Source organism: Eretmochelys imbricata, chromosome 1 (genome assembly GCF_965152235.1).
Source record: "Eretmochelys imbricata isolate rEreImb1 chromosome 1, rEreImb1.hap1, whole genome shotgun sequence".
Taxonomy (NCBI): Eukaryota; Metazoa; Chordata; order Testudines; family Cheloniidae; genus Eretmochelys; species Eretmochelys imbricata.
The window spans coordinates 14,118,685-14,143,544 of NC_135572.1; the positions used below are offsets into that span (position 1 = coordinate 14,118,685).

A 24,860-nucleotide genomic window follows, 5' to 3' on the forward strand; every position below is an offset into this window, starting at 1 on the left:
ATCTCTATTGCATGAGCGAAATTAAATAGCAGTCTTATATCTAGGATCTGCCACTAGAGGGAGATATGCTCATACACACTAAACCAGCGTATCATAAAACCACTGCAGCTATATTAGAAATTCTTTAAAAATATTCTGGTGTCTAGTTCCCTTTTTAAAAAACCCCACAAGATTAAATTTCCCATGAACTAGATCTTCGCTCAAAATGCTGGAGATGATGTGAGAATTCTTTTATAATGAGGGTGCCCAAAAATAAAATAAAATAAAACAAAATAAAAACACACCCGAGCCCTATTAGATCCAGTCAGGCAACTTATGAATCTTTAAGCAGTAGAAACCAGGAAGATCGCATTGTAAGGTGCTCAGATGTGATGAGAGTTGTAGGACAACCTAGATAAAATTGAATCAGACTGTTGTAGTCAGGTTAGCTTAATGATTGTGTCCTCATTGTTAACAGCCAATAATACTGTAGATGTACTCGCTAGATTTCCCTTTTCCTGCCCTCCCATGCGGATCAATCCTTTTGTAGACTCATGTGGTCCCAAGAGACCTATTGTCGTCTCTAAATTCCCAGTGTAGGTTTTCCTTGCATTAGTAAAGCAGCTTTCTGCTTGGGAAACTCAGCTGAGTTACTGTGGCAAAGCAGTGAAAAAACACTGGCTGGTGGATAAGATGACCAGATCCCAGTAATCTGTGCATTGGTAAGCAGCAGTTGATTCCCCTATTCCCGACCGGCTAGTTCTCAGAGGTGATCTCCTCTCTAGGGAACGGACGTGGAGAGAGATTTTTGTCCACCAAATCTAGGTAGCTGTAAACCAGAGGAACTACTTGCTAATAACTGAACTACTTGCTAATAACTGATTTCCCAAATCTACTGGAAACATCATTCCGAATGAAACACGTTGGGACAAACCCAGGTGTGCTGCAACTCCAGTGGCGTGGAGTGGAGCCCACTGTAATCAGCGTCAGAAGCACAATTCCCCACAAAGCCCCGCGCGCGGTTGCTAGGGCTTTGCCAGTCAGAGATCTGTGGCAAGGACCGCCAGTCCCTCAGCGGTCCTGCTGAAATCCACAGAGCGAGCAGCAGATCCGCAAAAAGCCCCGCTCCTCCTCAAAGGTGACAGCTGCGGTGCACCACAGTAGCCGTTCTAATACTGCGTTCGGACACCACCTAGCCCAGCCCCAAAACCTGCTCCCAATTATTTTCACTTCCCTCTTTCCAGCTGTTCTGGAACCTCTCCCAGCTCAGGCCATTTGCTGGAATTTTAAAGATAACCTGTTCTTAGCATGGTCCAGCCTCAAAGCACTTTCCAGGCCCTGATCAAGGTGTGGTAGGTCAGCATCATTTTACCTGTTATTTACAGAATATTGTTCTCCATCCTGCAGATGGGTAAACAGAGGCCCAGAGAGGCCCAGTGACCCACCCATGGCCAGAACTGGGAGTAAACTCAGAAGCTCCTGGCTCCCAGCTCTATGCTCAGGACCATCAGTCCTTGCCTCCTGCTCTCTCTCTCTCGCTCTGTTGCTGGGTAAAGCAGGGCTGGCTGCAATAAAGCCACAGCCGTTCAGTCCTCTGCTTCCGCGCAGCAGAACAGGCCCCCCTCATTCTCCTTTCCCCGGAGCCTACGACTTGTAGGTGCGGCATGTGTCATGTCTCCACTTGGAGCTCACTTTTTCCAGCAGGTGGCGTGTGCTCTCCCGGAACTTGCGCTGGGTGAAGTAGAAGAGGATGGGGTCCAGGACGCTGTTCATGCTGGCAAAGGGCCTAGTGCACTTGTAGGCGATGGCAAAGGTTTGCAAGACCAGGCAGGGCACGCCCGCCAAGGAGCGGATGATCAGGTAGATGGTCTTGGTCAGGTGGAAGGGGAAGAAGCTGATGGCGAAGACGATGACTACAATGATGATCATCCGGATGGCCTTGTCCTTCTTCTTGCGCACGGCCAGGCCTATCATCTCGTCCTTCTGGCAGAGGATCTTGGTCATGCAGCAGTAACACACCAGGATGAAGACGAAGGGGATGAGGAACCCCGTGACTGTCAGCGTCATGCCGTAGGGGAAGTAGCTGGCGGAGCGGTCCGGGGGGCTGAGGTCGTAGCACACGGTCCTATTCCTCTGGATACCCGTGGAGGCAAAGACGAAGGTGGGCAGGCACTGGGCGATGACGATGACCCATACCCCGCCGCACACCATCCAGGTAAACCTCTTGCCCCTCTTCTTGTGCCAGGATGACAGAGGGTGGCAGATGCCCAGGTAGCGCTGGACGCTGATGCAGGTGAGGAACAGGATGCTGCCATGCAGGTTGCTGTAGAACTGGAAGCGGACGAACCTGCAGGTGAAGTCCCCAAAGGGCCAGTAGTCCTTCTGTGTGTAGTTGTAGATGAGCAGCGGCAGGGAGCACACGTACAGCAGGTCGGCCGTGGCCAGGTTCAGCATGTAGATGGCAGTGCGGGTCAGCACCTTCCTGGAGAGCCAGATCTGCACAATGACGATGAAGTTCAGGGGGAGCCCCACCACAAAGACCACAGAGTAGACCAGGGGCAGCAGGATCTGCTTGAACTCCTCATGAAAGGTGCAGGAGTTCGTCGCCGCAGCCACAGTATGGTTCTCCATCTCCATGCCGGGCTCAGCCTAGACCCAGCAGGCCTTCCGCGGCAGAAGAGCCTGCAAGCAAAACAGAATGGGAGAGTCAGGAACTTGTTCCACACCAGGAACCATCGATACCCCGGCACGCACGATAGCCATGCTGACACCAAACTAGCCCTGGACCAAGGAGCACAAGCACATCACCCCTATCCAACAAATGACCCCACTGGCCCTTCATTCAGTTCAAGGTCCAGCTCATAGATTTGAAGGCCACCAACGTGATCATCTAAGGCTGAGCTCCTGCGTAGCCCAGGCCACAGGATTTCACCCAGTGATTCCTGCATTGACCTCATAACTACGTGCGGAGCCAAAGCATAGCGTCTCCTCCCGTCTTGATTTAGTGAGGCTGCTCTCCTGTCTGCCCCACCTCTCTACATTATCACCCAGCCCCAGACTGCACAGAATTGCCCCTCTCACTTCAATATCCTTCATGGACCTTGTCTCTTCCCGTTCTGTTCCCCATTCATCTAGCACCAGCCTCCTCCCCTCCCCTCATGATGTATTAATACCACTCTGGCGCCCAGAGACCCCACATGAGATCACAGCCCCGTTGTGCTAGGTGCTGTACACATGCACAGCGAGTCCCTGCACCGAGGCGCAGCCAATGAAAACGGACGAGAGACAAAAAGTGGGAGCAAGGAAGGGTTAGCTCTCCATGGGGCTTTGAGACAGACAGAGATTAAATTATTTGCCCAAAGCATGCAGTGAGTCTGTGTCAGAGCCACAAATCAAAGCTAGCTATCCTGGATCCCAATCCAGTGCTTTAACCACACGACAATCCTTCTCCTTCCCGTTGCTGCCCTGTCGGTGCAAGTGCCTTCTCCCTTGCAGCTGCTGCCATCTCGCCGTGCCTCTGAAAACATGTCTCCATCTATTCCCCTCCACTGTATTATCCCACTCTCCAAGCAATTCATTCAAGTGTATAAAGCCCTTTGGGAGAGCTAGATTTTAGACTCTTTAGGGGCAGGGACTGTGTCTACCTCTGTGTTCACTCAGGGCTCGGTACAGTGGGTGGCTGATCCCGACCCGGGCCTCTGGGCGCTAGTGTAAGATAAACACTCACCTGGCATAAATCAGCAGCGGCATCGCTTCACTGAAGTCAACTGAGCTACAGACAAGTGAGAACACGGTCCCCAATAAGCAATGGTAAACAGCGCACTTATGGAAGATGCTACCTAGTGTAAAATGGCCCAGAACTGGCCATGGCTCACTATGATTGCCTTGTGACAACGCTTATCCAGTGCATTAACAGCACTGGCATGCTACACTCATTACACCCAACCCAGGCACCATCCAGGGAAGATCTCAGTGCCCCGTCTACACTGTGGCCTCTTTTGGCCGTCAAACAACCCCCCAGTCTCATCTGGAGCCAGCTCCACACAGACCAGTACCCACCAACACAAAGTGGCACCAGTCCCTGCCTTAACCTCAAATGCAAAACCTGCAGAAATATCACAGCTGCTACGATGTTCCATACCCCACCCCCAACACACCTTTCAAGCTCCATGAGTCCTAAAAACGTCCATCACCACGTGTGACGCACCTCATCCAGTGCACTAAACATCCCAATAACAACTGTGTGGGGGACAGCAGACAATCACTCCGCTCGTGAATGAGCTCAAACAGGAAAATGATAAAAGACAAAAACACCCTCTCACCCCTGGGCCAACACTTTTCACAAAGCGATCGCTCCATATCTGACCTCTCAGTCCTCGTCCTCCAAGGAAACCTGCACGACGCCTTCAAAAGACAAGCCTGGGAGCTTAAATTCATAGCTCTGCTAGACACCAAAAACGATGGACTTAATAGAGACACTGGATTTATGGCTCACTACAAAACTTTGTAACCCACTAACTCCTCTGTTGGCCTATGACTGTAGAAATACCACCTGCCCACTTCAACTTGAATGGTCTCTTGCAACATGTGTTAACTCCTTAGCTGCTCCACCCTTTAGCTGTGATGCTCTGAGTGCCTTTCCCAGACCTGAAGCAGAGCTCTGCGTAGCTCGGAAGCGTGTCTCTCTCACCAACACAAGTTGGTCCAATAACAGAAATCACCTCACCCAACTTGTCTCTAGTATCCTGGGACCAACAGGGCTACAATACTGCAAACAACAACGGGAGTAAATAGTCCAATGGTGATGGGTTAGTATGATGTGAACCAGAAATTATTAGATCCTGTAACAATAACAGGTCCTCCTAACATGGACAGACAGCTTCCTTCTTGGAACGGGCCATGGATACAAATGCCACAAGAGCATATAACGGGATGACAGGCAGCATAATCTTGGCAGAGAGTAACTAGATCCCCAGAGAAGGGTCTGCTCCAGTTGCCACTGACTTCCATGGGAGCCTATTGACTGCAATGGGAGTTGAATCAGGCCCTGGCTCCTTATCTATCAAGTGCCATGGGGCTGGAGCGTGTGTTAACTGCCTCCCCTCCTTGGCAGAGGGACTGTGCTCTGTGACACAGGGGTGCCCCGAGCGCTTGCCAGGAGCTGCGCTGAACACACACAGTGCCAATAGTGAGGCCTGACTCGGGCCGGCCTCCCAGTGAGTGCGACTGGAGCAGGGAAGGGATGGGGGAGGAGTTGTCTTGCCAGGCCAGGTATAGGAACCAGCAAGGGGACCAAAATGGCAGCCAAGGATCGGCCGTTAGCAGGGGGACGGGGGAGACTGGGAAGAGCTCAATCCCCTTGTCCCAGGAGGTTTGCTGGCGGCTGCTTCCCACAGGCGGACCATGCCCCTGGAGCGCGTCAGGCTGGGACACGCTGTCATGCTAACAATAACTGTTTATCTAAAAGACACCGGGTCGAGGCGGAAGGTCCTCTGGGGAGTTACGACTCCAGTGTCTGAGAATCACCGTCAGTGACGCAAGAGAGCAAGCGGGGCCAGACGCCCTGCGTCAAAGCCATTCCTGCTGGAGCCGCGGTGACTTGGATCCGGCCCATAGATGTGTGGTCTGCCCTGCGACTGTGCTCTGGCCAGCCCTGCTGGCGTGGGGCCTGTGTGGTTAGTGGGCAGGATAACGTCACCGCCATGCTAGGCTCTGTGAACCCCATCCTGAGCGTCTGGGGGGAGCTCAACATCTCGCGGGCTGGGAGAGCTCACAGGATTGGGGCCTACACCAGATGGGCTCCGGAGCCACTAAGAGGTCATCAGACTGACAGCCTCGTGCCTTGGGCAAGAATGAGGTGGTCAAAAAGCACAAACATGAGAGCGAACCAGCTGCTGAAATCTGAGCTTCGCTGGGAGAGTTCGGGACAAAACCACAAGCGTGAGAGAGTGGGGTTTGCAGCTAACCCGAAGGAACCCTCTAGCCCAGCACTGCTGAGACCAGGGGCGGCAGCATGGGCTAGCAAGCGGGGCATCGTGAGACCTGACTTTTATTCCCAGCCCTGCCACTAATTCCCTGTGTGATCCTGGGCAAGTCACTTCGCCTCTGTTTTCCCCTCCGTGGTCTGTCTGCCTTGTCTTATTTAGACTGCCTTTAGGGCAGGGGCCATCTCGCTGTGTTCTTGTGCGGCGCTTGGTGCAAGGGGGCGCTGCTCTTGGTTGGGGCCGGTGGGTGCTACGGTTGGTCTGACTCATTATCGAGGAATTAGGGCTGTCGAGCAATTAAAACAATTAATTGTGATTAACTGCAGTTTTAATCACACTGTTAAGCAATAACAGAATCCTTTTTTAAAAGATATTTTTGGGGGTTTTCTATATTTGCAAATATGTTGATTTCAATTACAACACAGAATACAAAGCACACAGAGCTCACTTTATAGTATTCAGTTTGATTACAAATATTTGCACCGTCAGAAAGATAAACAGAAGAAACATCATTTCAATTCACCTCGTTCACATATTGCAGTCCAATCTTTATCATGCAAGGAGAACTTACAAATGAACGATTATGATGTTTGCATAACTCCCTTCAGCTGAGCGAGCCCTTGTTTGGAAGGGAGGGTGGATTTTACCTCAGGGACTCTGCATGCGGCCGGCGAGGAGAGGCTGAGGCAGAGAGGCTGAGCTCGCCAGGCCCCTGTTCTCTATGGCAGCGTCTCTCAAGTCTTTTGTGCTGGTGACCCCATTTGGACTTAAAAAAAGTGTGACCCCCCCCTACACACACACCTTCAGCCCCGAGGGGCTTAGGGCTTCAGCTCCACTCAGGGTAGGGGGTTTGGGGCGTGGGGCTCCAGACTTCAGCCCCCCTCAGGGTGTGGGGCTCTGGGCTCCAGCCCCACTTGGGGCTCCAGGGCTGGGGCTTCAGCTCCCCCTCCCCGGCTGCTGGCAGAGCTGTGGGCTGGGATTTCAGCACCTTTCCCCCCCGAACTCTGGGCTGGGGCTTTAGCCCCATGCTGCCCCCTCCACCCCGCCCACCAATGTCTCCCTCCCCACCCAGACTTATACGATTAATTGACGAAAAAATTAACGTCTTAACGCCTGCAATTAACGGAAAACAAAATTAACTGCGCTTAAATGACAACCCTAGTACAGTAGGAATTTCTCACAGGTAGAAAATGAAGGACTAGAAGAACCATTGGAAGGGAGATGTATTTACAGAAAGCAATATAACCCCCGCGACACCAGCTTGTTCGTCCCAAGAGCGCTGTTGCTAGTTAAACCGAGAGCAAGAAGCCCTCGTAGAAAGGAAGATTTATGAACAATTAGCCAAGGAGAATCTAGGTTGAATATCAGCAGGAACTTCCTAATGGCGAGCTGTAATGGGCCGTGGAACAGACTTCCAAGGACAAGGGAAAGACGCTCCATTGCGTGAGACATTTAAAACTAGAGCAGTCGGAGTACGAGCGGTAGGGGTAACAACGCTGCCCCGGCCTGTGGAGATGGACGAGAGGAGGGGTGTCCAATGCACTGAGGGGAGATGGTGGAATTGTAGGGTAATTATGGTGCCTGGGGCTGGAGCATCATTTCAGGTGTATATATTCCCCGCCCCCCCAGCGCACCCTGCACACCCACTGGTGGCTGAAGGAGGTCTGCACAGAAATTGAGGGGACAAGTACAGCCCGTTTGTAGTGACTGAACATTTATTTACTGTTAGTGCAGGTGTTACCGCTGCAGTCCTCATCAGAGCGAAAAGTCTGTTCCCCTTGCGGCCACTGTTGTTCCTGCCCTTTGTTCCTCTCCTTTCCCCGTCCTCCTTTCTGTTTCTCTCCTTCTCCCTGCTCTCTCTCAGTCTCCTCTGTCCTGTCCTCTGCATGTCTCCCCCTGCAGCAGCTCCCACCCTACCCACTAGAATGGTCAGTGATTAATGAGTTCTCACAGACTTTAAGGCCAGAAGGGACCTGCGTGATCATCTTCTAGTCTGACCTCCTGCACACCGCAGGCCACAGAACCCCACCCATCCACTGCTACGATAGACCCATAACCTCTGGCTGAGTTACTGAAGTCCTCAAATCATGATCGAAAGACTTCAAGTTACAGAGAATCTACCATTTACCCTAGTTTAAACCTGCAAGTGGCCCCTGCCCCATGCTGCAGAGGAACGTGAAAAACCCTCAAGGTCTCTGCCAATCTGACCTAGGGGAAAATTCCTTCCCGCCACCAAATATGGTGATCAGTTAGACCTTGAGCATATGGGCAAGACCCACCAGCCAGACATCTGGGAAAGATTTCTCTGTAGTAACTCAGAGCCCTCCCCATCTAGTGTCCCATCACCTGCTGTTGGAGATATTTGCTATTAGCAGTCGCAGATCCGTTATATGCCAGTGTAGGCAGTCTTGTCACACTGTCCCCTCCATAAACTTACCAAGCTCAGGCCTGAAGCCAGTTAGGTTTTCCGCCCCCACTGCTCCTCTTGGGAGGCTGCTCCAGCCTAAACTTGTTGATGGCCAGTTTATATCTATTTGTTCTTGTGTCCACATTGGTGCTTAATTTAAATAACTCCTCTCTCTCCCTGGTATTTATCCCTCTGATGTATTCATAGAGAGCAATCATATCTCCCCTCAGCCTTCGTTTGGTTAGGCTAAACAAGTGAAGCTCTTTGAGTCTCCTCGCATAAGGCAGGTTTTTCATTCCTTGGATCATCCTAGTAGCCCTTCTCTGCACCTGTTCCAGCTTGAATTCATCTTTCTTAAACATGGGAGCCCAGATCTGCTCATTTAAAGTTGACGTGTCACTTAAAGTCAGAGTAATAGGGGTCAGGGGAGTTCACCCCTCTAAGCCATTGTCTAAGGCTATCTGCAGACGCAGGCAAGCCGTACTGCATCCATTACGTTTGATTCACATTGGGAAGGGTCTCTTGGCAGCCAGGAGGGCTAGAAACTTACCTTTTTTTAATATTAAAGCTGAGCAACAGCATCTGACTGTGCCATGCAGGCTATGTGACTACACAATGGAGAACAGATCTGGCCTACAGGCTGTGTGTTGGACGCCCATCTAACAGCGCTGACCCCCTCTCCCTTGGATGATTTCCTTGTACAGTTCCTTTACAAGTTTCGTGTGGTGCCGCTTCGTATGATATCAGGTAAAAGTGAAATTAACCAGGCAGATACAGCTTTCGTCTCACGACTATACGGCTGATATTCTGAGATACACATATGCATATGTACACACACGCATGCGTAAAAACATATGTTTTTATGCTATGTAGTATAATATCCGGTTAACATAGAACTCCACCAGTGCAGGTGGTCTGATGCCTGAATTTCAGAGCTGCTGCACAGTGCCTGTGACTTCCATGTGAGTGATAGATTCTGCTCACCTATGAAAACTAGCCCTCTGTTGTTTAGGCACCGCAAGTTCGAACATTTTGCCTGAAGTGCGTATCCATGTAATTTTATACACAGTGGACTAACTTCTGCTCTCAGTGACACTGGTGTAAATCCAGAGTAATAGCCAATGGAGCTACTCTGGGGTTCCTACAGGCCACCACTGCAGAATCTGGCCCCAGGCATATGCCACCACTATTCCTGTTGTTGCACCCATCAGCAGGGATTTATGAACGAGCGGGTGCCATGGGATGTGCACAGCCCTGGAGATTCCTGCCAGCAGATGAAGCCTTGGGAACATGGTCCTGGTTAGCCAGGCTGGGCTGTCTCATTGCCATGGGAGCTCATTAACTGGTCCAAAGCATGTCTTAGGCCTTGTCTATACTGGGGATTTTAGAATCATAGAATCACAGAATATCAGGGTTGGAAAGGACCTCAGGAGGTCATCTAGTCCAACCCCCTGCTCAAAGCAGGACCAATCCCCAACTAAATCATCCCAGCCAGGGCTTTGTCAAGTCTGACCTTAAAAACTTCTAAGGAAGGAGATTCCACCATCTCCCTAGGTAACCCATTCCAGTGCTTCACCACCCTCCTAGTGAAAAAGTTTTTCCTAATATCCAACCTAAACCTCCCCCACTGCAACTTGAGACCATTACTCCTTGTTCTGTCATCTGCTACCACTGAGAACAGTCTAGATCCATCCTTTTTGGAACCCCCTTTCAGGTAGTTGAAAACAGCTATCAAATCCCCCCTCATTCTTCTCTTCTGCAGACTAAACAATCCCAGTTCCCTCAGCCTCTCCTCATAAGTCATGTGTTCCAGTCCCCTAATCATTTTTGTTGCCCTCCGCTGGACTCCTTCCAATTTTTTCACATCCTTCTTGTAGTGTGGGGCCCAACACTGGACACAGTACTCCAGATGAGGCCTCACCAATGTCGAATAGAGGGGGACGATCACGTCCCTCGATCTGCAGGCAATGCTCCTACTTATACAGCCCAAAATGCTGTTAGCTTTCTTGGCAACAAGGGCACACTGCTGACTCATATCCAGCTTCTGGTCCACTGTAACCCTTAGGTCCTTTTCTGCAGAACTGCTGCCTAGCCACTTGGTCCCTAGTCTGTAGCGGTGCATGGGATTCTTCCGTCCTAAGTGCAGGACTCTGCACTTGTCCTTGTTGAACCTCATCAGATTTCTTTCGGCCCAATCCTCTAATTTGTCCAGGTCCCTCTGTATCCTATCCCTACCCTCCAGCGTATCTACCTCTCCTCCCAGTTTAGTGTCATCTGCAACCTTGCCGAGGGTGCAATCCACACCATCCTCCAGATCATTAATGAAGATATCGAACAAAACCGCCCCAGGACTGACCCTTGGGGCACTCCACTTGATACCAGTTGCCATCTAGACACGGAGCCATTGATCACTACCCGTTGAGCCCGACAATCTAGCCAGCTTTCTATTCACTGACACAGCCACTGGCTCAGGCAAAGCCACTACAGTGCATTATTTGTGCCGGTGGAGTTTGCCTGAAGCTGGAGTAAGGTGCACAGCCCTAGGCATAGTTTGACTTTTATATTTTTTGGGGGAGGAGCAGCTCCAGTCAGGCCAATGGGGCCGCATGTGTGTGCGAGGGAAAAATTCCATGCCTGCCCAGAGGGGCACCATTTCAGATTTTTCTGGGGGGAGGGGGAGAGGAGGGCAACTTTAACCATGATTTCAGGGACTACATAGGCAACTGAAAACTATATGGTTTTTTTTGCAGATAATAACTTAGAAATTATCTGACAGGAGCACTGTATCTAATTCCTGTATCAAGAAAGAAAATTAAATGTTAGACCCACTCAGCTCTAATACTAACATGTCCTGTCATCCTGTGGTAAGTCACTTAAGGGACACTGGTTAGGTTTAAAATTGTAATGTTTATTCTTACTCAGATACACTTACTGATGTTAGAAGTGACCATCTAGTCTGATCTTCTGCACCTTGCAGGCCACAGAACCTCACCCACCCACTCCTGTAATAGACCCATAACCTCTGGCTGAGTTACTGAAGTCCTCAAATCATGGTTTAAAGACTTCAAGTTACACTATTTAGACATCATTTACACTATTTTAAACCTGCAAGTGACCCAAGCCCCATGCTGCAGAGGAAAACATAAAACCACCAGGGTCTTTGCCAATCTGATCTGGGGGAAAATTCCTTCCCAACCCCAAATATGGCAATCAGTTAGACCCTGAGCATGTGGGCAAGACTCACCAGGAAGATAACTTGGAAAGAATTCTCTGTAGTAACTCAGAGCTCTCCCCATCTAGTGTCCCATCTCCAGCCGTTGGGGATTTTTGCTGCTAGCAGTCGCAGATTGGCTATATGCCATTGTAGGCAGTCCCATCTCACCATCCCCTGCATAAACTTATCAAGCTTATACTTGAAGCCAGTTAGGTTTTTTGCCGCTGCTGCTTCCCTTGGGATGCTGCTCCAGAACTTCACTCCTCTGATGGTTAGAAACCGCCGTCTAATTTCAAGCCTAAACTTGTTGATGGCCAGTTTATATCCATTTGTTCTGGGATCCACATTGGAGCTTAACTTAAATAACTCCTCTCCCGCCCTGGTATTTATCTCTCTGAAGTATTTATAGAAAGAAATTATATTTCCCCTCAGTCTTCTTTTGGTCAGGCTAGACAAGCCAAGCTCTTCGAGTCTCCTCTCATAAAGCAGGTTCTTCATTCCTCAGATCATCCAAGTAGCCCTTCTCTGCATCTGTTCCAGTTTGAATTCATCTTTCTTAAACATGGGAGACCAGAACTGCACGCAATATTCCGGATGAGGTCTCATCAGTGCCTTGTATAATGGTACTCACACCTCCCTGTCTCTACTGGAAATACCTCGCCTGATGCATCCCAAGACGGCATTAGCTTTTTCCACAGCCATATCACATTGCTGGCTCCTAGTCATCCTGTGATCAACCAATAGACCCAGGTCTTTCTCCTCCTCTGTCACTTCCAACTGATAAGTCCCCAGTTTATAGCAAAAATTCTTGTTGTTAGTCCCCCAAGTGCATGACCTTGCACTTTGCACTATTAAATTTCATCCCATTTCTATTACTCCAGTTTACAAGGTTCTCCAGATCTTCTTGTATGATATTCTGGTCCCCCTCCATATTGGGAATACCTCCCAACTTTGCATCATCTGCAAATTTTATTAGCACACTCCCACTTTTTGTGCCAAGGTCATTAATAAAAATGTTAAATAAGATTGGTCCCAAGACCGATCCCTGAGGAACTTCACTAGTAACCTCCCTCTCACCTGACAATTCACCTTTCAGTGTGACCTGTTGTAGTCTCCCCTTTAAACAGTTCTTTATCCAACTTTCAGTTCTCATATTAATTCCCATCTTCTCCAGTTTAACTAATAATTTCTCATGTGGAACTGTATTAAATGCCTTACTGACATCCAGGTAGATTAGATCTACTGCATTTCCTTTGTCTAAAAAATCAGTTATCTTCTCATAGAAAGATATTAGTAATTAGTCTACAATTACTTTCTATCATTTAGACTACTTTTTGCAGTTCACCAAGCTTGGAACAGATCATTTAACTTTAGGAAACATCCTAACAGCTCTTTCTTATCTTAATCACCTGTTAATCACTGTGTTTATAAACAAAAAGAAAAGGAGTACTTGTGGCACCTTAGAGACTAACCAATTTAAGGTGCCACAAGTCCTCCTTTTCTTTTTGCAAATACAGACTAAGACGGCTGCTACTCTGAAACCTGTGTTTATAAACAAAATTCTGACTCCCTGCCTCAGGGGCGCAAGCTGGGAGCAGTCTCCTGTCTCCTCTGCAGAACTCCTTATATTGCTCACTTAGGGCTTGGCTACACTTGCAAGTTAGAGCCCATTAAAGCAGCCCCGGGCGCCGTAACTCCTGAGGTGTCCACACTGGCAAGGCACATAGAGCGCCTGGACTCTGCAGCTTTAGTGCTCTTGGTAATCCACCTCCACGAGAAGCATAACGCTTGCTGGGCCCTGGCTGAAATGCCCAGGTGTCAGCGTGACTGTTGTGAGTGTGTGTGGTGTGTGTCGGGGGCGGGGGGGAGGGCGGTCTGCTGCTGTCTGAACTTACAAGACAGCCTGCTGACACACTCTCAGCCCCCCAAATCACACTGTCTCTCCCCCCACATACACACAACACACTCCCTGTCACACTCCACCTCCCCCGCCCCATTTGTAAAGCATGTTGCAGCCACTTGCACACTGGGATCGCTACCACAATGCACTGCTCTTTGTGGCCTTGCAAGGGCTGCTAATGTGGGCCGTGCTGGTGTGCTTGCAGCCGACAGTGTGAACACACGGCAGCGTTTTCCCTGCTGCGGTCTCTGAAGGCCGGTTTAACTCCCAGCGCTCTACATCTGCAAGTGTAGCCATGCCCTAAGGCAGGGGAGGGCCAACCTGAGCCTGAGAAGGAGCCAGAATTTACCAACGTACTTTGCCAAAGAGCCACAGTAATAAATCGTCAGCCCCACATCAGCTCCCCCTCCCACGCTCCCAGCGCCTCCCACCCGCCGGCAGCCCCGACGATCAGCGCCTCCCCCTCCCTCCCCACACCTCCCGATCAGCTGTTTCGTGGCGTGCAGGAGGCTCTGGGGGGGAGGGGAAGGAGCGAGGGCACGGCAGGCTCAGGGGAGGGGGCGAGAAGGGGTGGACTCGGGGCAGGGCCTGTGGCAGAGCCAGGGGTCGAGCAGAGACCTCCCCCCACCCCCGGCACACTGGAAAGTTTGCACCTGTAGCTCCAGCCCCGGAGTCGGTGCCTGTACAAGGAGCCGCATATTAACTTCCGGAGCCACAGGCTGGCCACCGCTGCACTAAGGCCTTGTCCACACTGCCACTTTACAGCGCTGCAGCTTTCTCGCTCAGGGGTGTGAAAGCACAACCCGCTGAGCGCTGCAACATGGCAGTGTAGACAGTGCACCAGCGCTGGGAGCGACTCCCCTCATGGGGGTGGTTTCTTTACAGCCACCTTGAAGCGCTGCTGTTGCTAGCCAAGACGTGCCCTAAGGCGGCCTGCCCTAAGGAGGCTTGCAGGTTGGGGGCGTGTGACGTTGCACTCTATACGATTTTATGAAAATATGCTAATGAGCGTGAATACAATGTAACCGGAATATGCTTCATGCAAAAGGTCTCTTGTCATTACAAAGCTTGTAACCTACTGAGCGTGGTCATCCTATTTGCACAAATGTATCGCTCTTGTATCTGAACCGAGAAATATGAGCTAGAACCGAGGTCCTATGCAACGTGGGGGCCATTAATGGTGGTTTGGAATCTTGATGGCTCCCATCAGCCAGGACAATTGACTGTGGACGGCTCTGTTTGCAGGCAGGCCTTCCTGTGCGCCAGGCTGGGAGGAATGAGGTCTTGGAGCAGAGGCGCCGACTCCATGGGTGCTCCGGGGCTGGTGCACCCACGGGGGAAAAATTAGTGGGTGCTTTGCACCCACTGGCCGCCAATCTCCCCCCGGCCCGCCTCACCTCCTTCTCTGCCTCCTCCCAGAGCGTCTCCGCTCCTCCCTCCCTCCCAGCGCTTGCTGCTGCCAAACAGCTGTAGCAAGCGCTGGGAGGGAGGGGGGAGGAGCAGGAACGTGGCACGCTCAGAGGAAGAGGTGGGGAAAGAGGTAGGGATTTGGGGAAGGAGTAGAATAGGGGCAGGGAGGGGGCGGAATTGGGGTGGGGACTTTGGGTAAGGGGTTGGAATGGGGGCAGCAGGAGAGGGCGGAGTTGGGGCAGGGACTTTGGGGAAGAGTTGGAATGGGGGCGGGCCGGGGGCAGAGGTTGGGGGGTCGAGCACTCACCGGCGCCAGAAGAAGTCAGCGCCTATGGCTTGGAGTCTTACAGGGCCATGTGATCATGTCACATGAATTGGAATCCATCTTTAACCTGGTGCTTTTCCATTTAGAGGGAGGGGTGGGAACCCAGAGAGGGACAAAGGATTCCCGCCTTGTGCAAAAGATATATAAAGAGGTGGAACAGAACAAAGGGGGCTGCAATCATGAGAAATCCCCTAGCTACCACCTGAGCTGGAACAAGGGCTGTACCAGGGGAAAGGATTGGGCCCAGACTAGGAAGGCATCCAGTCTGTGATAGAAGCTTATTGGAACATCTCTGAGGGTGAGATTTTATCTGTATTCAGTTTTCTTACTGTACTCGGCTTAGACTTGCGTGTTTTATTTTATTTTGCTTCGTAATTCACTTTGTTCTGTCTGTTATTACTTGGAACCACTTAAATCCTACCTTTTGTGTTTAATAAAATCACTTTTTACATATTAATTAACCCAGAGTATGTATTAATAGCGGAGGGATGGGGGTGGGGGAGAACAGCTGTGTATATCTCTCTATCAGTGTTAGACACGGCAAACAATTTATGAGTTTACCCTGTATAATCTTTATACGGGGTAAAACAGATTTATTTAGGCTTTGGACCCCATTGGGAACTGGGCAACTGGGTGTTGGAGACAGGAGCCCTTCTTAAGCTGTTTCCAGTTAAGCCTGCAGCTTTTGGGGGACGTGGTTCAGACCTGGGTCTGTGTTTGCAGAAGGCTGGCGTGCCTGGCACAACCAGGCGGGATTCTGAAGCCCCAAGCTGGCAGGGAAACGGGCTCGGGGTAGTCTCAGCATATCAGGCGGCAGCCCCTAGGGGGTTTCCGTGACCCAACCCATCACAGGGGGCAATGCCCCTCCCCCCGGAAAATCCAGCCATGTGCACAGCTGCTTTCAATCTACATTAGGGGTTTTGAACCGGTGCTGCTGGAAAATGGCTGCCACTGGGGAAAATGCTCACTACTGCTAAGGTCTAAGAGCCCTCCCTGCTGTTTTAGCACAGGCAAGGGACAGCAAGGGAAGAAGGATTGCAAAGAGGAAGTGATGAGCTGCATATAGGGCAGGAAGTACTTTGCACATATCTGCCAGCCATCAGACAGAACCCATCTGCTAAAGCCCACAGAGATCCTCCTGGCATCCTAGTCCTAGCTCTGTAAGGTACTTACCTAGCCGTCATCCTCAGAGCATCTGAGTGCCTCACACTCTTTAAGGTATTAGAATCATAGAATCATAGAATCATAGAATATCAGGGTTGGAAGGGACCCCTGAAGGTCATCTAGTCCAACCCCCTGCTCGAAGCAGGACCAATTCCCAGTTAAATCATCCCAGCCAGGGCTTTGTCAAGCCTGACCTTAAAAACCTCTAAGGAAGGAGATTCTACCACCTCCCTAGGTAACGCATTCCAGTGTTTCACCACCCTCATAGTGAAAAAGTTTTTCCTAATATCCAATCTAAACCTCCCCCACTGCAACTTGAGACCATTACTCCTCGTTCTGTCATCTGCCACCACTGAGAACAGTCTAGAGCCATCCTCTTTGGAACCCCCTTTCAGGTAGTTGAAAGCAACTATCAAATCCCCCCTCATTCTTCTCTTCTGCAGGCTAAACAATCCCAGCTCCCTCAGCCTCTCCTCATCAGTCATGTGTTCCAGATCCCTAATCATTTTTGTTGCCCTTCGCTGGACTCTCTCCAATTTATCCACATCCTTCTTGTAGTGTGGGGCCCAAAACTGGACACAGTACTCCAGATGAGGCCTCACCAATGTCGAATAGAGGGGAACGATCACGTCCCTCGATCTGCTCGCTATGCCCCTACTTATACATCCCAAAATGCCATTGGCCTTCTTGGCAACAAGGGCACACTGCTGACTCATATCCAGCTTCTCGTCCACTGTCACCCCTAGGTCCTTTTCCACAGAACTGCTGCCTAGCCATTCGGTCCCTAGTCTGTAGCGGTGCATTGGATTCTTCCATCTTAAGTGCAGGACCCTGCACTTATCCTTATTGAACCTCATCAGATTTCTTTTGGCCCAATCCTCCAATTTGTCTAGGTCCTTCTGTATCCTATCCCTCCCCTCCAGCGTATCTACCACTCCTCCCAGTTTAGTATCATCCGCAAATTTGCTGAGAGTGCAATCCACACCATCCTCCAGATCATTTATGAAGATATTGAACAAAACCGGCCCCAGGACCGACCCTTGGGGCACTCCACTTGATACCGGCTGCCAACTAGACATGGAGCCATTGATCACTACCCGTTGAGCCCGACAATCTAGCCAGCTTTCTACCCACCTTATAGTGCATTCATCCAGCCCATACTTCCTTAACTTGCTGACAAGAATACTGTGGGAGACCGTGTCAAAAGCTTTGCTAAAGTCAAGAAACAATACATCCACTGCTTTCCCTTCATCCACAGAACCAGTAATCTCATCATAAAAGGCGATTAGATTAGTCAGGCATGACCTTCCCTTGGTGAATCCATGCTGGCTGTTCCTGATCACTTTCCTCTCATGCAAGTGCATCAGGATTGATTCTTTGAGGACCTGCTCCATGATTTTTCCAGGGACTGAGGTGAGGCTGACTGGCCTGTAGTTCCCAGGATCCTCCTTCTTCCCTTTTTTAAAGATTGGCACTACATTAGCCTTTTTCCAGTCATCCGGGACTTCCCCGGTTTGCCACGAGTTTTCAAAGATAATGGCCAATGGCTCTGCAATCACAGCCGCCAATTTCTTCAGCACTCTCGGATGCAACTCGTCCGGCCCCATGGACTTGTGCACGTCCAGCTTTTCTAAATAGTCCCTAACCACCTCTATCTCCACAGAGGGCTGGCCATCTCTTCCCCATTTTGTGATGCCCAGCGCAGCAGTCTGGGAGCTGACCTTGTTAGTGAAGACAGAGGCAAAAAAAGCATTGAGTACATTAGCTTTTTCCACATCCTCTGTCACTAGGTTGCCTCCCTCATTCAGTAAGGGGCCCACACTTTCCTTGGCTTTCTTCTTGTTGCCAACATACCTGAAGAAACCCTTCTTGTTACTCTTGACATCTCTTGCTAGCTGCAGGTCCAGGTGCGATTTGGCCCTCCTGATTTCATTCCTACATGCCCGAGCAATATTTTTATACTCTTCCCTGGTCATATGTCCAACCTTACACTTCTTGTAAGCTTCTTTTTTATGTTTAAGATCCGCTAGGATTTCACCGTTAAGCCAAGCCGGTCGCCTGCCATATTTACTATTCTTTCGACTCATCGGGATGGTTTGTCCCTGTAACCTCAACAGGGATTCCTTGAAATACAGCCAGCTCTCCTGGACTCCTTTCCCCTTAAAGTTAGTCCCCCAGGGGATCCTGGCCATCCGTTCCCTGAGGGAGTCGAAGTCTGCTTTCCTGAAGTCCAGGGTCCGTATCCTGCTGCTTACCTTTCTTCCCTGCGTCAGGATCCTGAACTCAACCAACTCATGGTCACTGCCTCCCAGATTCCCATCCACTTTTGCTTCCCCCGCTAATTCTTCCCGGTTTGTGAGCAGCAGGTCAAGAAAAGCTCCCCCACTAGTTGGCTCCTCTAGCACTTGCGCCAGGAAATTGTCCCCTACGCTTTCCAAAAACTTCCTGGATTGTCTATGCACCGCTGTATTGCTCTCCCAGCAGATATCAGGAAAATTAAAGTCACCCATGAGAATCAGGGCATGCGATCTAGTAGCTTCCATGAGCTGCCGGAAGAAAGCCTCACAACACCCCTGTGAGGCAGGGCAGGGCTGTTATCCCCATTGTACGGATGGGAATGGGGACTGAGTGACTTGCCCAGGGTCACACAGGGAGTCTGGGGCAGAGCTGGGAATTGAACCTGGGTCTCCTGGCTAGTGCATTAAATCCTAACTCCTGTCCTGAAGGAAGGGTGTCCAGCAGGAGCTGTGTCACTCAGTGAAATTCACCCAGACTCTACGCTGTCCTGCTCCTTCTTGGCTCTGGGGTGGGGAGGGCACTGGATTTCCCCACTTGGGCCTCCTCTTTGGAATCCACTGGAGACTTCCCCCACTCCAGGCTCCCGGGGGATGGGCTCCATTGCCCTTCCTGCCCACCACCAAGCAGCTGGGACAGGAGCCCCGCTGGCAGCTGGGAAGAGGAACTGCATTGTCCGTCCCCATCCTCCTGATGCAGAAAGGAACTTCATTCCCCCTCCCTCACTCTTCCAGCTCTTGGGGGCGGGGCGGGGCGGGGGACAGCCCCACCCTCCCTCTGCACCAATAAGCTTCATTATGCGAGCTGCTCCCCCTGGTGGGGGATCCTATGTGGCAGGGGTCTCCAATGCTGGGGGGAGGAAGGGAGAACGGATGAGGGGCTGGAGGGGTGCTTTCCCTGCCCTGGGAGCCTGCACCCCGTGGAGAGGGGCAATGGGTGGTCCGGGAAGGGGCGACAGGCTGGCCCTGCGTGTGGACGATACAGGGGCTGGGTCAGCTGGCTATGCAGATGTGGTGTTGTGATTGCAATGAGCTGAGCTACTGCAAGGCAGCTGGGCCTGGTGCCACCAATTCCTCTTTCAATTCCAGCCTCTCTAGTGGCCGTGTGTTGGCTGTCACATCCCCTCCCCGACAGCCCGAGGCTGTGGCTCACCGGGGCCAAGAAGGAAACAAAAACGAGAAGGAATCCAATGAGAGGAAGAGCTCATGGCCGCAGCCCAAGTGACTGTCCTGCTCCTGGGCTGAGAGTGTGTTTGGCATTTCGAGAACTGGCTGCTGCAGTCATTAGATTGGGGGAGAGGTGGCTGGGACTCCCGGGGGTTCAGGCTGTACCTCTAGCTCCTGAGCCTGGGTACGGCAGCAGCTGAGATTCTGAACAGGGAGTGTTTAAATCCCCAGCAGACCTTCTCTGAGCATGCTGCTAAGGATGGTTTTGTGGCTGGAGCCTGGGGATCTGGCTTCTCTTCCCAACTCTGCCAGCACTGTACTCCTGGGTCCTTAGGCAAATCACTCCACCTCCCTGAGTCTCGTTCCCCGCCCCCAAGAACATGGCTACCACGGATTACTTCTCCCGGGGGGGTGGTGAGGCTACACACGCTAGGATTTGCCAAGCCCGTTGACAGCCCCCGGCAGAAAGCGCTAACTGTAAGTCAAAGCGTTATCGTCACTGTGAAGCCAGCACAGAGCTCTTTCTTGGGGGGGCAGAGATCGAGACTAGCAGTGGTGCAGCAGGCCAGCCATAAAGGGCGTCTGCCAGTGCTGCACGGGGAGTTGGGCCAGGCCTGGGGTTGAGTATCCGCTATTAATCCCTTGCTCTTTCGCACGCAGGCGGACGCACCATCCATTCCATTCCCCCTACGGGAGGCTGCTCGACGCCCCTGTAATAAGAGGTCTGTATTGGAAGGGTTCCTCTGCATTGCATTAAAAGCCCTGTGGCACGGCTGTTGCTGGCCCGGATCAGCGGACTCGGGCGGCTCGGGGAGGGGGGGGGGGTGTGGTGGTCAAAAAATAGCAGTGTAGACATTCAGGCTCGGGCGGAGGGCAGGCTCTGAAACCCTGCGAGGCGGGTGGGTCTTGGAGCCCAGCTCAAAACAGCTACACTGCCAATTTTGAGTCCCGCAAGATCGCATCTATTGACCCAGGCTCAGAGACAGTGCTGTGGGGTTTTTGCTGTAGTGCAGACGTACCCAAAGAGGCTCCTGGGATGCCCTGGTGACTATCTGGCCATCAGACTCCAGGGAGGAAGGGGGTGATTTCCCTGTATCTGATGGGCTCATTCAGTATCACCCCCATCAGACAGGATGTCTCCCTCCAGCTACTACAGAATACAGCAATGCGTCTCCTCAGCAACCCAGGCCACCAAGACTGCATCGTCCCTGTCTTCTGCTCCCGACGTTGGCTTCCCGGAGAGTCAGGGTCAAGGGCTTGGTCCATCTCTTCACGGTTTTCCATGGCCTGGGCCCAGGGTGCCTTAGATTATCTAAAGCTCTAGGATGAAGACTATGGTCAACAACTGCCCCCTCTGGCACAGTGGAGTGCTCTGCAATAAGGGTGAAGCGCCCTAGGGGGGCTGATCCAAGCAGTGGAATGAACTCCAGAAATTAAGGGCGATCAAAACCTCCCCATCTTCTGCTCCCGGGGCAAGAGACAGTTCTCTGACCTGTCTTCTCTAATGTAAATGTAAAGAAACATGGACATAAAAGCCCTCCACTCTATGCACAATTCTTCCCCTGGGGGAGGGATACAGAGAGAATGAACCACATGTGACAAATGTCACTTATATCACAAAAACGGCCATCCTGGGTCAGACCAATGGTCCATCTAGCTCAGCATCCTGTCTTCCAACAGTGGCCAAGGACAAGGTTCTTCAGAAGGAATTAACAGAATAGGGCAATTATCAAGTGAGCCATCCCCTGTCAGCCAGTCCCAGCATCTGGCAGTCAGAGGTTTAGGGACACGCAGGGCATGGGGGTGCATCCCTGACCCTCTTGGCTAATAGCCATTGATGGACCTATCCTGCTAGGACTCCTCTAATTCATTTTTGAGCCCAGTTATCTTTCTGGCATTCACAACATCCCCTGGCAATGAGTTCCATGGGCTGACTGTGCGTTGTCACATAATACATGACTGGAGGTGCTCAAATACTGTGATGATGAGGGCAGGATAAATACCTAAGGATAGAATAAAGAGAGACTAGAAATACAAAGCCCATTGTTTGCCCTTGGACGGAGTGCACCAAATAAATCCTCAGGAGCTTCTGAAATGACACTGCATTCTCCTGTCATATACTTGGTCCAGCAGCACTTTGCCCTAGTACATAGAGCAGTGGGTGAAGTAGCAAGAAATGTGGGGCTCTATTCCCAACTCTGCCACGGACCACAAGCAAATCACTTCACCTCTCTGTGCTGCTCTTTCCCCTCTAATCCTTTGTCCGCTTAGACTGCTAGCTCTCCAGGGCAGGGACCGGCCCCTCCTATGTGTACTTACAGCACTTAGCATGATGAGGCCCAATCTTGGAGGGACTGAAACATTTCAGGAACAGAATCCATGCCTTGCTAGCCAGTGCCTTTGTCTGCCTAGCGCTGTCAGAGCTGCTCTGCTTGGTTACAGTGATGAGAAAGCTCAGCTGGTTGGAAAATTCCAAACTAGTTAAAAGAAAAGGAGGACTTGTGGCACCTTAGAGACTAACCAATTTATTTGAGCATGAGCTTTCGTGAGCTACAGCTCACTTCATCGGATGCATACCGTGGAAACTGCAGCAGACATTATATACACACAGAGATCATGAAACAATACCTCCTCCCACCCCACTGTCCTGCTGGTAATAGCTTATCTAAAGTGATCAAGTTGGGCCATTTCCAGCACAAATCCAGGTTTTCTCACCCTCCGCCCCCCCGCCCACACAAACTCACTCTCCTGCTGGTAATAGCCCATCCAAAGTGACAACTCTCTTCACAATGTGTATGATAATCAAGGTGGGCCATTTCCTGCACAAATCCAGGAGCTCATGCTCAAATAAATTGGTTAGTCTCTAAGGTGCCACAAGTACTCCTTTTCTTTTTGTGAATACGGACTAACACGGCTGTTACTCTGAAACCAGTTAAAGTTTTTTGTGAGAAACAGAAGAGATTGGGGTGTGTGTGTGGCGGGGGGCAGGAATATTTCCCATTTTTGCAGCAGTTCTTGGAGATCCCAGTCCCGCTAGCATCAGCTCCAGCCTGCTGAAACGCAGGGCAGCCCCTTGCCAGCGTGCTCCTTCCCCCATGCATCTCAAGAGGGCAGGAGGGCATCCTGGTTCCCACTTGCTTTGCTCGGGCCAAACCCCAATACCAAGATGCTGGAAATGGCAACAGTGTCACTGAAGCAGCAGCTGGGTCACAGGAAGCCTCCTTGTCCTTGTGTTAATAAAGCTGTGTCAAAAGAACAATGGAAAGAAAGGGCTTTGTGGCTGAATAAAGCACAAAGTAGCAGAATAAAGCACAAGTAATTAGCTTATATTTCCAGCCTGCAGGATACTAGAGCTCTTTACCTCAGCCACCACCACTATGCAGCCACCTTTTGAGCGGAACATGGCAGCTGGTCAACACAGAGCAACACTAACCAGTTTCAGAGTAGCAACCGTGTTAGTCTGTATTCGCAAAAAGAAAAGGAGGACTTGTGGCACCTTAGAGACTAACCAATTTATTTGAGCATAAGCTTTCGTGAGCTACAGCTCACTTCATCGGATGCAGAAAGTGGAAAATACAATGAGGAGATTTATATACACACAGACCATGAAAAAATACACATTGTAAGGAGAGTGATCACTTAAGATGAGCTATTACCAGCAGGAGAGTGAGGTGCGGGGAGATAAAACCTTTTGAAGTGATAATCAAGGTGGGCCAGAAATGTGCTGGAAATGGCCCACCTTGATTATCACTTCAAAAGGTTTTCTCTCCCCCCACCCCACTCTCCCGCTGGTAATAGCTCATCTTAAGTGATCACTCTCCTTACAATGTGTATTTTTTCATGGTCTGTGTGTATATAAATCTCTTCACTGTATTTTCCACTTTATTCATCCGATGAAGTGAGCTGTAGCTCACGAAAGCTTATGCTCAAATAAATTGGTTAGTCTCTAAGGTGCCACAAGTACTCCTGTTCTTTTCACTAACCAGTTTACGACCAAAAACTAATACATAAGATGTCACATGGTCTGGTGGGTTGGGCACAGGACTGGGAGTCAAGTGTGCTGGATTCTACACCTCGCTCTACAACTGACTCACTGTGTGACCTCAGGCAAGTCGCTTCATTGCTATGTGCCTCAGTTTCCCCATTTGTTACACAGGGAGAATGATACTTCCCTTATAAAGCACTTTCAGATCTACAGATGTACGCACTGTGGGTGCAATTTTTAAAAGCTCTTAAGTGACTTAGGAGCCCAAATCCCATGGATTTTCAATAATGGAGCTATGTATATTAGGTGTGACCATCCAGCTCCCAGTAAACTGAGCGTCAGTGGGACTTCAAGTACATGTACACAGCAAAAAGAAAACCTCCCACCAAACCTGCTGCAACAAGCCTCCGAATCCGGGTCAAGTGAATCAGGCTTGCACTGCAGGGCTAAAAATAGCAGGTTATGTCTACACTGATATTTGTAGCCTCACAGAGCTGAGCTCTGAACTCACTGCTGTGGGGGTTTTTGTTTTGCTGTTCAGAAATACCCTATGTCTCCTGGGTCATTTCAGGTGCTTTTGAAAATGTTACCCTACATCCCTAGTATTACCACCTACCTATATAGCACAGAAGCCACTTCACATACCTGTCGGGTGGAATATCAAACATCAGAAGAGATAAAGAGATTGATAACTTACCAGTATTTTGCAAAAAGTACCCATGAAGATTATTTCCCAGAAACAAAATATAAAAGCCACTCCCATACCATCTTCAGGCTGGTATTGCTGGTCTAATTTCTATGGATTTCTTTTCTAATCACTTGCTTTGTAGTGCAGAGCTTATGAATCCAAGTTTGCCAAAGAAAAGCCCGTCATTCAGCCCCTGAAAACATGGCCAGCATCTGAGAGTTTTGCTAAGTGATTTTTCTGTTGTGGCAAGACTTCCTTTTATCATTCAAGCAGCACAACGAAACATCACAGGAAAGGAAACAGAAAACGCTTGTCCATTCAGCATAGAACGCAGAGCCTGCTG

At 50.4% G+C, this 24,860-nt stretch overlaps 1 protein-coding gene across 1 annotated transcript; it reads right to left on the reverse strand.

Moving 5' to 3' along the window:
* Positions 1-1,623: 1,623 nt before the first annotated feature.
* Positions 1,624-24,584, reverse strand: P2RY6 (pyrimidinergic receptor P2Y6). The gene is made up of 2 exons (XM_077841768.1): positions 24,527-24,584; positions 1,624-2,661 (listed from the first exon to the last, which is right to left on the reverse strand). The coding sequence occupies exon 2, from the start codon at positions 2,614-2,616 to the stop codon at positions 1,624-1,626; it is 993 nt and encodes a 330-aa protein (XP_077697894.1). The 5' UTR covers positions 2,617-2,661; positions 24,527-24,584.
* Positions 24,585-24,860: the final 276 nt, after the last annotated feature.

Bases quoted from the DNA above. Each gene is read 5' to 3' on its own strand.
- P2RY6 (XM_077841768.1), bottom strand. From the start codon at position 2,616: ATGGAGATGGAGAACCATACTGTGGCTGCGGCGACGAACTCCTGCACC.